This window comes from Xenopus laevis, chromosome 6S, assembly GCF_017654675.1.
Source record: "Xenopus laevis strain J_2021 chromosome 6S, Xenopus_laevis_v10.1, whole genome shotgun sequence".
NCBI lineage: Eukaryota > Metazoa > Chordata > Amphibia > Anura > Pipidae > Xenopus > Xenopus laevis.
Genome location: NC_054382.1, coordinates 53,629,273 through 53,643,279, shown reverse-complemented (window position 1 = coordinate 53,643,279; position 14,007 = coordinate 53,629,273). Strand labels below are relative to the sequence as shown.

Here is a 14,007-nt window from a genome sequence, read left to right as displayed (position 1 = left end):
CAGGTGGAGAGAAGCAGACAGTACACTGTGTGCTTTCCACCTTAAAGTTAGTAACTGTACATTAAAACTTGCAAATATTGTGTTTTTAAGACACAAAAAGTAGTTGTTTACTATGTTTGACTTGCATTACAAACTAAATGCATAATTTGCCCTGGGGTGCACAAACTTTTGCGTTCAACTGTATGCCAAATTTATCAAATAAATGCACCCTCACATTAGATTAAAGTTGTTTTTGGTCAGTTAGTCCAGCCTTCTGTCTTATTGCTAAAACTTTAATGATGGTATGATCCAAAGGAAAACATTACTACTCTGAAAAAGAAATTGATATGATTACTGGCTGGATAGCAAAATTGTAACTGTGTTGATTGTTCATTTTTGATCAATGCTAAAAAAGATAGCAGGCAAAAGTAAAAGACCAGAGGAGAATAATAGGCCAGTGCTTCACTCCCATCTATGCCAGTTTCTTGTGGGGGGCATGTTAATAGGTTCTTGGTCACAGACTGTTAAACTTCCTCCTCTGAAAATTTACAAACAAAATTAATACATTTGAAAGACTGCAACTAACCGCATTCTTTTAAAGTCAGAGAGACTTTAATTGCTTGAAAATACATTAAAATTAAAGTATTTAATAATATATTGAAGGTATTCAGCAGAACAGGAAATGGTTTTGAGGCTAAAACCCACTTACCATTCTGGTCTTAATTAAAAAAAACAAAAAAAAACGATCACAGTCAATTGAGCCCTTCAGTTAAAGCACACAACGTGTCCTACAGTAGATGGCAGCAGACCATAGCTTCAATATATAATGTTTACTGTTTATAATTACAGCGGGATTCAGGCTAGAAACACGTTCTGGGTGCCAATGAGCTTGTCAGCTTTCTGCAGTGCTGTGAAGCTGTTTCAGATAAAGTGCTTAATGGTGTGAATTCTGTTTGTCTGCATACATCACATCCAAGCAACCTCGATATATGCTTACATTTAATCTATTTAACTAAACATTTAACATAATTTTCATCCCATTCTTTTAGGAGTTCACCACAACGGACTGCATGATATAATGTTCATTTATTCCTATAGTGGCCACACTCACTGCTCTATATGGAGCAGTCCAACACTGATGGAATGCAACTTGCTGTGTTTCACCTGCGTTCAACATTTTTGTGTTGTACAGCCAGTGCAGCAACTATAAGAATGAATAATTCCTGTAACTCGTGGTCCTTTTTGATGGAACTTGTAAGAAAAAGACTCTTACTTACAAAAGACTTGTAAGTAAGAGTCCTCCACTCAAATGGCATTGTTTGTACCGCATACATACCCTCTGTTTGCCAGCACCATTACATTTCCCTAAAACAAATAGCAGCTTTCACCCGGGGGCCAATTCCCATCTGACACATCATTAGTGCATTCATATCTGCAAACAGCACAAATGCGATGGAAAGTTCACACAATTGAAGAATGCAGGTTTACTCATGCAAAATTTACTGATGAAAAGTCCTGCTTGGATTGTGCACTGTTATGGTTACTCTGAGCTCAGGAGAGGAGGTTTGGAGTTAAAAATAAGCATGAAAATTTGGGACAAATGGATGGACTGGGTTGTCTAGCAGATTACTGCACAAATTCTAAATCATACAATTTAAACTGAAGTGCCTGATTCTGTCGCCTTGGGTGTTTAACAATTCATTGCTGTAATTGACTCAATGATCAGGCAGCTAGAGCAGAGTTTCTATTGGAACCAGCAATGCCATCTCTTCATTGAATGCTAGACTGGAGGATGTGTTGAGAAGAAATCAACAGCCAAAGGAGGGGCTGAGAGGGTTAGAGGAGCAGAATGAATACTAAGTGATTAAGGGGATGCTGCAGCCTTACTGTTAACCTTTGAACAACCTGAGTGGCAGGTATTTAGATATTTCATATAGGTTCTTCAGTGATTACATTTTTGTGTGTGGGGTTTCATGTCCTTTACAGTACCAATGCGTGTAAGAAGAAGATTTAAGCTCTTACTGTGAAGTATTGCAGAATAGCTGCTGCTGTTTACTTCCCCTAAATGTTTATTTTTTAAAAATATTACTTGCCTGTTAATAGTTTAAATTATAATTTACTGACAGATTTTCTCTAAGATGGTCACTTACCAATAACTTATCTGGTGGTTCAGCACAACAGCCCACGGGGCGGTAGGGAGGCCAATGGTCCCTCCCCAAATCCCGCACCACCAAAAGAAGGCCCATTAAACACGGGCCCGGTTCACCTAGGGCCAGCAGGGGGGGTAGGGGTACTACAGGCACCTTCCCAACCCCTGGCCCACATTCAGGCAGCAAAATACAATTCAGCCAGCACTCACCAGGAACTCAAATCTCCCATTTAGTAGTTTAGGTGCACGTCATTCAGTGTCCACTCCAACCGACTCTGAAAATCCACAAACACTGTAGCAGACAGCACCAACAGGAATATCTGTTTAAAAAGCCTTTATTTTGCTTTTCTTAGGCTTAATGATCAGGACAGTTCTGCATTCAGGCAGCAACAGGGGGGATACAGGAGGCACTCAGTAGCACCAGTCCACGGGGAGGGCTAAGGGACCCTCCCCTCCCACCAGGCACATTTCAGGCAGAGGGAGAGAAATTAAGGAACCCAGTAAGGGAAGCACCAGCAAGGGCCCTCTCCGAACCAGCAGGGGGAAGAGACCAGCAGCATGGGAAACCCAAAAGGGTGCCTGGGACCAGCTCGGTGGGGGGCAAGAGAACTTCATAATGGCCAATGCACCTGCATGTGGCCAAGGAAGCCAGGGAGGTGATGCTGCCCATGATGAGGGATCAGGTACTTCAGGTACCACTGATACTCTGAGCGGGCATCCCATCGCTCAGTAGGGGAGGCTCAGTAGGGGAGTGGGGAACACAGGAGGAGGGCCGAGGTAACTGGGCCATTGAAAACCAGGAACAGTGGAAGGCGCAGGAGGTCTGGGAAGGGTCTTGGCAACCATCTAGGAGTAGGTCCTACACCCGCGAAAGAACACAGAGAAGCAACATGGCTCCCTGGGGGGGGCAGGTCTGACAGGGAAAAAGCCACCGGGTCCAGAACCCCTTCCAGGGAAAGGGGTGGAGGGAAGAGGAGGGAACACTCTCGCTTTTACATGTCTTACAAGAATGGTTCCAGTGACTCCGATGGGGACCGGGGCAGGAATGACATGTCAAGGAGCTGATGGACCACTAGAAGCAGCTTCCCGAGAAGGAGTGCGAGGTTCCGCAGGTGCTGTTTGTCCACCAGACATAGAAGGGCCAACAGGAGCGGCTCATCTTATAGAAACACTGGGATATCAATGAGCCGTTCACCAAGCAGGAGCAGAATTATCATCAGGAGCCGCACATCAAACAGGATCGAGCGGGGCATGATAGCCTGTCACCCAGCAGGGCACATATGGTTGGCAGACAGACAGCCTTGGAGCAGCACAAGGAGTTTCAGCACGGCTACCAAGTCTGGTAACGGTCCCGAGGTGGCTACTGCCGGAGGACCAGGAGGTGAACTCCAGGGCTTAACATAAGGGGTGGGGCAGTGGGAGGACTCCACTACACTTCTGTATGGGTTAAAACAGTTCTTGGCAGGTTGGGCGGTCCAGAGGCCCGGCCATCCATAGTTTGGGTCGGGTAAAAGGGAGCAACATAGGCATCTACCGAAGCACTAACGGCCCAAACAGTTGTTGCGGGGGTAGATAACACTGCATTGGCGAGTGTAGGTAAGAATCAGGCCCCGGGAGAAAAAGGTGAAAGTGAAAAACAGGAGACGGAGAGGGAGGTTTAAGTGGAATAATGGAAACAGCCAGACAGAATGCCTATGTGGCATTCGTTGGCCCTCTGGGAGTTTATGCAAAACAGGTGGTAAAGGAAAGGATTTGGAAAGGTGAGTTTGTGGAACTGTTTTTCTTCTCTCCTTGGATGAGACAATAGAGTTAAAGGATGGCAGCCAATCCTACCATGAGGTGGGACCAGATGGACATTACCCTCTGACTCAAGCTCATGATGGCACAGAAAGCATCTCCCTTTCAGGGGGGGCGCCACCTCTTTGGCCCCAATCAAGCCCGGCTACTGTTGGCTGTTTGACAGCCACTGTAAGTTGAGGCTGCAAGGGCACACTCATATATATCCGCTGCTTCAAGAAAGGAAAAGGAAACCCCAAAGTCAGTGAGGCTTCCAAGGGGGAGGACTCCAGTGATGCTAGATGCGATGTGCCCGTGGCTCGACCGCTACGGTAGACGCGGAGGCCACTTTATTAGAATCAGCGTTTAGGGAAGAGTTCAAGATTCCATCCTGGGAATAAGGAGGAGAACAGATTCTATGTAATTTAAAGTCAGCCCAAGAATTCCCAGAGGTGTTGTGAAACAAGTCATATAAAGATGGGTGGCAGGCCCATTTCCCACCCCACCACTGAGCAATTTGAGGGTTTCCCCACTCGGAGTAGTCCCCAAAAAAACTCAGGGAAATTCCGGTTGATCCACCACTTGTCATACCCCAAGGAAGCCTAAGTCGATGATATAGACAGGGACTTACGTTCAGTTTCATAAATGTCCTTTGACCAATCAGTGGCAATGGTGCGGGGGGCAGGCTGGGGGGCCCTTATGTCTAGGGCTGACATTAAATCTGCTTTCTGCCTACTTCCCATACACCCTGGCTGCCACCACTTTTGAGGCATTCAGTACGTTTTTAGAATGGGTTGTTCGGAAGCAAGCAGGATTCCACACAGTGGTTCATTACTCGGATGACTTCCTTTGCGTGGGGCCAGCAAAGTCGGATATTTGCTTCCACGTCCTAAAAATGTTGCAGGAAGTTACGGAACATTTCAGTGTTCCCCTAGCCCTGAAAAATAAAAAGGAGGGCCCAGCAACCACTATGCAATTCTTGGGCTTGGAGGTGGATTCAGTGGACGGCTTCCATTTAGCAAAGTTCAGGACTTGAGAGAAGAGGTCTGTAGGATCAGGCTGATTAGGAAACCCACTTTGCGGCAAGTCCAGTCTTTGCTAGGGAAGTTGAACTTTTCTTGTCGAGTCATACCAGTGGGCAGGGTTTTCAGTAGGAGGTTGGCACAAGTGACGTCAGGTGCTGCACCTTATCACCATGTGAGACTAAGCAAAGAAGTAAGGATGGATCTGGAAGTTTGGGACACATTTTTGAGTGACTTCGATGGTACATTTCTGTTTCAGGCGCCAGAAACCACTTGTACAAGAAGGCGGTTTAGCTTGTCCGCTGGGGGGCATGACAAGGTGAGGCCCGAAATTGGAACATCTTTACTCATTCACGAGAATCGGTCCCCACTGACACGATTTCAATTTTTGTTTGTGTTATGGAAAGGTTTGCAAAAAGTTGGGGTGCAACCAACCAACTTTGGTATGCATTCATTCAGGATTGGAGCAGCGACCGAAGCAGCACAGTTGAGTTTAGGCGACACCATCATAAAAAAAAAAAAGATCAGGAGGTGGGAATCAAAAAGGTTTCTGGGATATATATGGCCAGGGTTGCTGGTTTAGGATCCATTAGGCAGTTTCAATATATATATATATACTTGCTAGTTAAATGTTTAGTTCAGAGAGGGAAAAACTTCCTTCCTGGTCTCATTACTACAGCACCAGTGCCTGCCACACAGCCATTGTCTAAAATTTCACCACAAAAAAACACTTCACTGGGTTGTGCAAAGAACTTTGTACACAAACTTAAGTTGAGACCGGATGTAAAACCAGTACCATTTCCTGATTCAGCATGGGAAAAACTTGCTAGTGATATTGTTGGTCCTTTTACAGATGCTCCTATTGATGTAGATTTGCTATTACCTTGTTAGACTATTACAGTAAATGGCCTGAAATTGCTTTTGTTTCTCATATAACATTAGCCACAGTAATAACATTTCTGTCTACAGTCTTCAGCAGGGAAGATACTCAAAAGTAGTTAATATCAGGCAATGGACCACAGTTTGTCTCATATGAGTTTGAATCCTTTCTGAGAGAGAGTAATATTGTGCATAGGAAATCTTCAGTGTATTACCCACAAGCAAATGGAGAAATTGAGCGATTCAACAGAGGTCTGAAAGAAGCACTACAGACAGCAAATCTTACTGGGAAATCTTGGAAAGTATTTACAACAGAGTTCCTACATAATTAAAGAGCAACATGCCATGCAACAACCCAATCATCTCCTTATGAATTATTACATGGCAGACAGATGCACACTAAGTTACATGTTGCAGACATCAAACTTCCACAAAATACTGTGCCTACAAAATCATCTACTGCTGACATTGTGAAACGTCAACAAGCCAAATGTAAGGCTTATACTGACAGAAAACATGGTGCAAGAGAAGTGCACTTTCAGCCTAGATCTTTAGTCAGAATTAAGAAACCAGGAATACTGAAACAAGGACAATCTAAATTTACTACACCACTTGAAGTGAGACACCAGCGAGGACCATACACATATGAACTGTCTGATGGACGCATATGGAATGCAGGTCGTTTTGCTCCTGTTAGATATGACTTTGGAGAAGCTCCATTTGATGAAGGACATTTTCCTACTCCTGATGCCAACTGCAATGGGCCTGAAGAAAGTGAACCTATAAGGCGTACTGAGAGAATCAGAAAACTACCTGCATGGACCCAGAACTATGTGATGTGAATAATGTATATTATTGCTTTAAGATGCATTGTTGTTGTTTATTACATTTGCCCAAATGCTTTCCTACTATAGGGGGAATATGTGGTGTTGATACAAATGGCCTGTAGATGTCACTGTGTTCATACTTAAACTGTGCATGCTTCCTGGTATCTTAAAATAAACTTACTGTTGTATAAGGTCTGCATGACTCTGCTAATAAAGCACTGTTCTACTCTACTCATCCTTGGCTAACCAAAACATAACACAGGACCACAAGCCTTTTCCCAGCCTCATCACATAGCTCTGCCCATAGAGAGTTACACAAAACAAATTTGGATAGAAAACAGGAACCAGGGCATTTAGACTCTGCATCAGAGATGTTAGTTATAAAGGCCTTTTGAGATACCTCCTTTCACTTTGTTGTTATATTTTTTGCCTTGTCATATTCCTAATTAATGGTTTATACAGCAGTTTTAAAGAAGCAAGTATACATTATATTGTAATTCTCATATGGTTTCTAGTTGTGTGATATTTTAGGAGCGTTATTTATTCATCTACACCCAAAAATTAATAAAAAACTGAATTTTTTAAATCAAAACCCAATAAATAGAATCTACAAGCAACCATATATATGTAAGTGAACACAGAACAAACTCTTAAAGGGCAAGGCAACCCCAATATGAAAATTTGCCTAATAAAAGAAAACACAATTCTAAGCAAGTTATTTGTATATGTATTGCTATTGAAAGCAGTGTCTGTCTGTCCCTTTCTGTTAGTGATGGGCGAATTTGCGCCGTTTTGCGGAAAAATTCGCGAATTTTTCGCGAAACGGCGAAAAATTCGCAAAACGGCACTGGCAAATTTTTGCCGCAAATTTACGCGGGCGTTTCTTGAATTTATTTGCTGGCAGCGAATCGTGCAAATTCACCGCAAATTTGCGCCTGGCGAATAAATTCGCCCATCACTACTTTCTGTTCTATGTCCTGATGGCTCAGACTGTTGATGCAATGTAAGACAAGGCAGCTGACTACTGACTTTGCTAAACAACATTGTTTAAAAAGTAACATGCAGGAGTTAAGACAATGCTGCTTTCAATAGCAATTGTTTTTACAAATAGCTTTAAAAGCACTGAAATGTTAATAAATGTATAATGGAAAGTTGCTTAGAATAGTGTTTTCTTTTATTTGGCAAACTATTATTTTGGGGTTGACTAGCCCTTTAATAACCAATAATGATGCTTTTATTTTAAGTGTATCAGAAATCATTATACACAAAAAAAGAGAAAGATTGCCAGCACACTGTGAGCATTCAAAGTTTGTAGTGCAGCAACCAGTGTGACTGAGTAGTAAGACCATTGTGCACTTACCCTTCACTCAGAAGCTCTAGAAAACAGGGAGCTTTTTAGCCCCATCCAATCAACATACACCTGTAAGTAATTCCCTGTTTTAAAGGCTGAATGGTAGCAATATGCAATATTTGGCTACATTTTGTACACAAAACCCAGAAAGTAATTGCCAGTGCTCAATCTAACCCATGCTGTGGTGTTGACCAGCTGCTAGAAGCACCCTCATGCCAGTGCTCGGTCTAGATGGGCCCTCAAAGGCTAAATTATGCACTCCTCAGGGCTCCAAATCTGTCAGGGTGACAAGCCCTCTTATGTTTTTAGCTTCTGTTCCAGCCCAAGGCCACCAAACAGGGACAGACTTTTAATATAAAGTATACAAATATAATAAATTCAGATTCACATTAGAAGGCAGCACAGAAGTTCTGCATCAGCCCAGTAATATTAGACATGTATCCGTAACTTTCTGCTAATGTTTTGTTTATTCCTGGTGACCCCTAAGCCTAACTGGCTTTGACAAAAGATCTCCTTTAAATGAACTCAGATGGAGAAGATACTGTACATATGCTTATGAATAGGTCATAGAGGGACACTGGCAGACAGATGTACTGCTGGGATGGCTTAATTGAATTAATCATATATCATTTGACCGGTGCTTTTACATCTTGCTAATTTAGACTAATAATTGATAAAATCAGAGACTCAAGTTGTGCAAATGGCAGATTCTATTAAAACCAATTGATAATTTAATCTACAAAATGTAAGCAATGGCTACATTGACTTTTGATGCCATACATGTTGCAATCCAGTTGATAAATTCTTTACGATTCAAAAGCTAAGTTAAAAAAAAAAAAAAAAAAAAAAATATATATATATAATATCAAAACAGGGGGGTTGTGGGAGCACTCTAAAGGCTTTAAAGTATATATAAGTATAATAAATGCTATTGCATATGTACCCAAAACAGGGGTTATTTTGTTACAAAGTTATGATCATAAAATTGATAAGCCACCATACCACGTCAAGGTAAACCCCGAATGGCGGTCCCTAACTTGTTTTATATTTTATGTGCATTTTAGCATTACCTGTAATCAATGTCCGTTGAACGCTGTTTTTTCGCTAAGGGCTAAATCCTCCCCAGCCAGAAATCAGGCTTTTAAAGGAGAGATATTCCCAAAACAAACGCCCAATTTTAAAAGCATAGGATCACCACTAGTTTAAAGGGGGGGGTATGGGGTGCTACAACCACTGAAGCTATGCCACAGCTCCTGGCTAAATATACAATATCAAAACAGGGGGGTTGTGGGAGCACTCTAAAGGCTTTAAAGTATATATAAGTATAATAAATGCTATTGCATATGTACCCAAAACAGGGGTTATTTTGTTACAAAGTTATGATCATAAAATTGATAAGCCACCATACCACGTCAAGGTAAACCCCGAATGGCGGTCCCTAACTTGTTTTATATTTTATGTGCATTTTAGCATTACCTGTAATCAATGTCCGTTGAACGCTGTTTTTTCACTAAGGGCTAAATCCTCCCCAGCCAGCAATCAGGCTTTTAAAGGAGAGATATTCCCAAAACAAACGCCCAATTTTAAAAGCATAGGATCACCACTAGTTTAAAGGGGGGGTATGGGGTGCTACAACCACTGAGCCCTTAGTGAAAAAACAGCGTTCAACGGACATTGATTACAGGTAATGCTAAAATGCACATAAAATATAAAACAAGTTAGGGACCGCCATTCGGGGTTTACCTTGACGTGGTATGGTGGCTTATCAATTTTATGATCATAACTTTGTAACAAAATAACCCCTGTTTTGGGTACATATGCAATAGCATTTATTATACTTATATATACTTTAAAGCCTTTAGAGTGCTCCCACAACCCCCCTGTTTTGATATTGTATATTTAGCCAGGAGCTGTGGCATAGCTTCAGTGGTTGTAGCACCCCATACCCCCCCCTTTAAACTAGTGGTGATCCTATGCTTTTAAAATTGGGCGTTTGTTTTGGGAATATCTCTCCTTTAAAAGCCTGATTGCTGGCTGGGGAGGATTTAGCCCTTAGTGAAAAAACAGCGTTCAACGGACATTGATTACAGGTAATGCTAAAATGTACATAAAATATAAAACAAGTTAGGGACCGCCATTCGGGGTTTACCTTGACGTGGTATGGTGGCTTATCAATTTTATGATCATAACTTTGTAACAAAATAACCCCTGTTTTGGGTACATATGCAATAGCATTTATTATACTTATATATACTTTAAAGCCTTTAGAGTGCTCCCACAAGCCCCCTGTTTTGATATTGTATATTTAGCCAGGAGCTGTGGCATAGCTTCAGTGGTTGTAGCACCCCATACCCCCCCCTTTAAACTAGTGGTGATCCTATGCTTTTAAAATTGGGCGTTTGTTTTGGGAATATCTCTCCTTTAAAAGCCTGATTGCTGGCTGGGGAGGATTTAGCCCTTAGTGAAAAAACAGCGTTCAACGGACATTGATTACAGGTAATGCTAAAATGCACATAAAATATAAAACAAGTTAGGGACCGCCATTCGGGGTTTACCTTGACGTGGTATGGTGGCTTATCAATTTTATGATCATAACTTTGTAACAAAATAACCCCTGTTTTGGGTACATATGCAATAGCATTTATTATACTTATATATACTTTAAAGCCTTTAGAGTGCTCCCACAACCCCCCTGTTTTGATATTGTATATTTAGCCAGGAGCTGTGGCATAGCTTCAGTGGTTGTAGCACCCCATACCCCCCCCCTTTAAACTAGTGGTGATCCTATGCTTTTAAAATTGGGCGTTTGTTTTGGGAATATCTCTCCTTTAAAAGCCTGATTGCTGGCTGGGGAGGATTTAGCCCTTAGTGAAAAAACAGCGTTCAACGGACATTGATTACAGGTAATGCTAAAATGCACATAAAATATAAAACAAGTTAGGGACCGCCATTCGGGGTTTACCTTGACGTGGTATGGTGGCTTATCAATTTTATGATCATAACTTTGTAACAAAATAACCCCTGTTTTGGGTACATATGCAATAGCATTTATTATACTTATATATACTTTAAAGCCTTTAGAGTGCTCCCACAACCCCCCTGTTTTGATATTGTATATTTAGCCAGGAGCTGTGGCATAGCTTCAGTGGTTGTAGCACCCCATACCCCCCCTTTAAACTAGTGGTGATCCTATGCTTTTAAAATTGGGCGTTTGTTTTGGGAATATCTCTCCTTTAAAAGCCTGATTGCTGGCTGGGGAGGATTTAGCCCTTAGTGAAAAAACAGCGTTCAACGGACATTGATTACAGGTAATGCTAAAATGCACATAAAATATAAAACAAGTTAGGGACCGCCATTCGGGGTTTACCTTGACGTGGTATGGTGGCTTATCAATTTTATGATCATAACTTTGTAACAAAATAACCCCTGTTTTGGGTACATATGCAATAGCATTTATTATACTTATATATACTTTAAAGCCTTTAGAGTGCTCCCACAACCCCCCTGTTTTGATATTATATATATATATATATATATATATATATATATATATATGTTGTTTTTTAAGTGTTTAAAACTGGACATGGTTAAAAGGTTGGTAGCTGTTTGTGTTCATAATAAGATTTATTTGTTTTGTTTGCAGGTGACCCACTGGCACAGTCCTTACTTTTTTGCCTACTTTCCCACTGGAAACTCATATCCAGCTCTACTTGCTGATATGTTATGCAGAGCAATTGGCTGCATTGGCTTTTCTTGGGTACGTCTTACCATGATGACAATTCTTCATATTTGTAGGTCAAGATTTAGTAAAATCATATTTATTCAGCATAATTTTCTTTTTTTAAATATAAACTTGTCATGTGACTTTTTACTGCTACACTTTAAACATAATCCCACTTTAAAATATGACAAAATGCCAGCATTTCGTCTTTTTACTACTTTTCGGCATACTGGATATGTCAATGACATAAGATTGGTGAGGATGTAGCTTCATCTTATCAATTTGCCATGTATAACCTGGTAAAGCAGACTAACATAATGGAAAATTTGCACGTTGATAAGTAACAATCATTTGCCTGAGCTAAGATTCGCGAAAAGGCGCAAAACTTTGTTAGCACTGAGGTCTTTGGCTTGTGAATTGTCCTCTACGCCTGTTAGTAAATTGGTGATGTCCCTGCGAAGTGTGGTTTTGGCGAAATTTCGCTAGTGATGGCCACTTCGCCCTTTTGTAAATTTGCCCCATTGAATCCTTATTCATCAAAAAATCCCAGGACCCAAGCATTCTGGGTAACAGGTCCCATACCTGTGTTATGTTAACATGATAATCAAAACAGTATATTAATTGTGTCATCAGTGACTACAGTGACTACATTGTATTAAGGTCCGGAAAATCTCTATATGGTAAATGTTATGTTGATGTTTGTATTAACATTCTGGCCTACTGGGTTAGGGTCAGGTGTGGATTCAAATTTTATCTACCTACTCATCACTAAGGCAATGGTTGAGGGCACCAGTGTAACTTGACTCTCGTCTTTTTACTAGGCTGTTTTCTTTTTAACTTTAAACTTGAGCATTTGTCTAACACAGTTTAGTAACATAATTGCAAAAGGAAAAGGTTTGACAGCTTTGCACAGTGTGGCTGTCAAAAAGTACACTTCGTGTTGAATTCATTTTTTTAATGTTTTTGGTGAACATATAATTGTTATAATTTTGACTAACTTGTTGAGGGCTAGAATTGTGTGTATTTCCTTTTCTCAGTAAAATCTATCTTTCATTCCCAGGGCACTGCCAGTGAGGCAACTTTAATGGCACTACTTGCTGCCAGAACAAAGGTAACAAGAAGACTACAAGCAGAAAATCCTAAATTAAGTGAGGCAGAGATTATACGTCGTTTGGTGGCATACTCTTCAGACCAGGTTTGTTTGGTTTTCATTCTTTAACTAGAAATATGCACATAGCGCAGCATGTACACGCTAAGAGTACAGGCTGTAGAGCTTTCTATATGGACCCTGCATTTGCTTCTGTACCAATAACAATCGAGACATTATATCACTTTGCAGCCAAGTTTCCACTTTCCCCTCTTTCCCTTTGTTTCTTAATCCGTTTTATAACTCCTGTCAAATAAAGAAAAGTCAGTATAAGTAATGAATCTAACATAAGCACATCTTGTACAGGAATGGGATCTATTATATGGAATGCTTGGGATTTTCTGGATAAATGGGCTGCCATGCTTTAAGGCTATTAAACGATTGAAACATTATGAAACCCAACAAACGAGAAATATCTATTTATGCTAGCCTAGTTAATATAAAGTACTTGTATCATTACAAGTTACTGGTACTGATTTCATCAAATCTTTAAATGTGGTACTGATTCATGACAATAGTTTGAAATGCAGCAATATCTGAAATAATTCCACAGCAGAAAAAAATTTGAATCCCTTTTTTCTGTATGTGATACACTTCAGAGAGTCAGGATTCACAGAGCACATCTCCCCACAGAGCAGAATAGAGTCAGCCTGCTCAAAGCAAATCCAGTTTTGTTTTATTCCAGATAAAATTGCAGATCAGTCAAAAATAAAGAATTGTTTGCTTAAATAGGAAATAGCATTGCTGAATTTTGGAACACTTTGCATAATGGGGTTCCAGATAATGGATCCTAAAATTGCTCTATTTTTTTTACTACTAAGCATTTGCAGCAGATGTTGTTTCTTTTTAAGTATCAAGTTATTTTTTTCTTTGGAAAACAAAAACAAAAAAAACCAAATGCTGGGATGGCTTGCTTTTTAAATGTTAAGTTTGTAATAATTTAGCTTGTTTATAATGTCAGCAGATTATTAAACTCATTTATTTTAAATCCAGTCAAATGTTTAATTCCTGCTGGGAATATAAAAGACCTTTGGTTTTGGACTCCTTCTGTGCTGTAAGAAGTTCGATGAGACTGGGTGTGTTTGCATGGCTTTAGGCTAAAACAGCACGTCTGATGGCTTAGATTTTATTTCCTAAAAGGGCAACTGTAGTGCTG

The 14,007-nt window shown here is 40.6% G+C and overlaps 1 protein-coding gene across 1 annotated transcript in view; it reads left to right on the top strand.

The window, feature by feature from the left end:
• Positions 1-14,007, top strand: part of LOC121395060 (aromatic-L-amino-acid decarboxylase-like) — a 55,639-nt gene that overhangs the window by 15,480 nt on the left and 26,152 nt on the right. Inside the window, exons 2-3 of the mRNA XM_041567584.1 lie at positions 11,627-11,740; positions 12,765-12,899. Coding sequence (XP_041423518.1) covers positions 11,702-11,740; positions 12,765-12,899 — 174 coding nt within the window. The 5' untranslated portion in view covers positions 11,627-11,701. The remainder of the gene's footprint in view (positions 1-11,626; positions 11,741-12,764; positions 12,900-14,007) is intronic.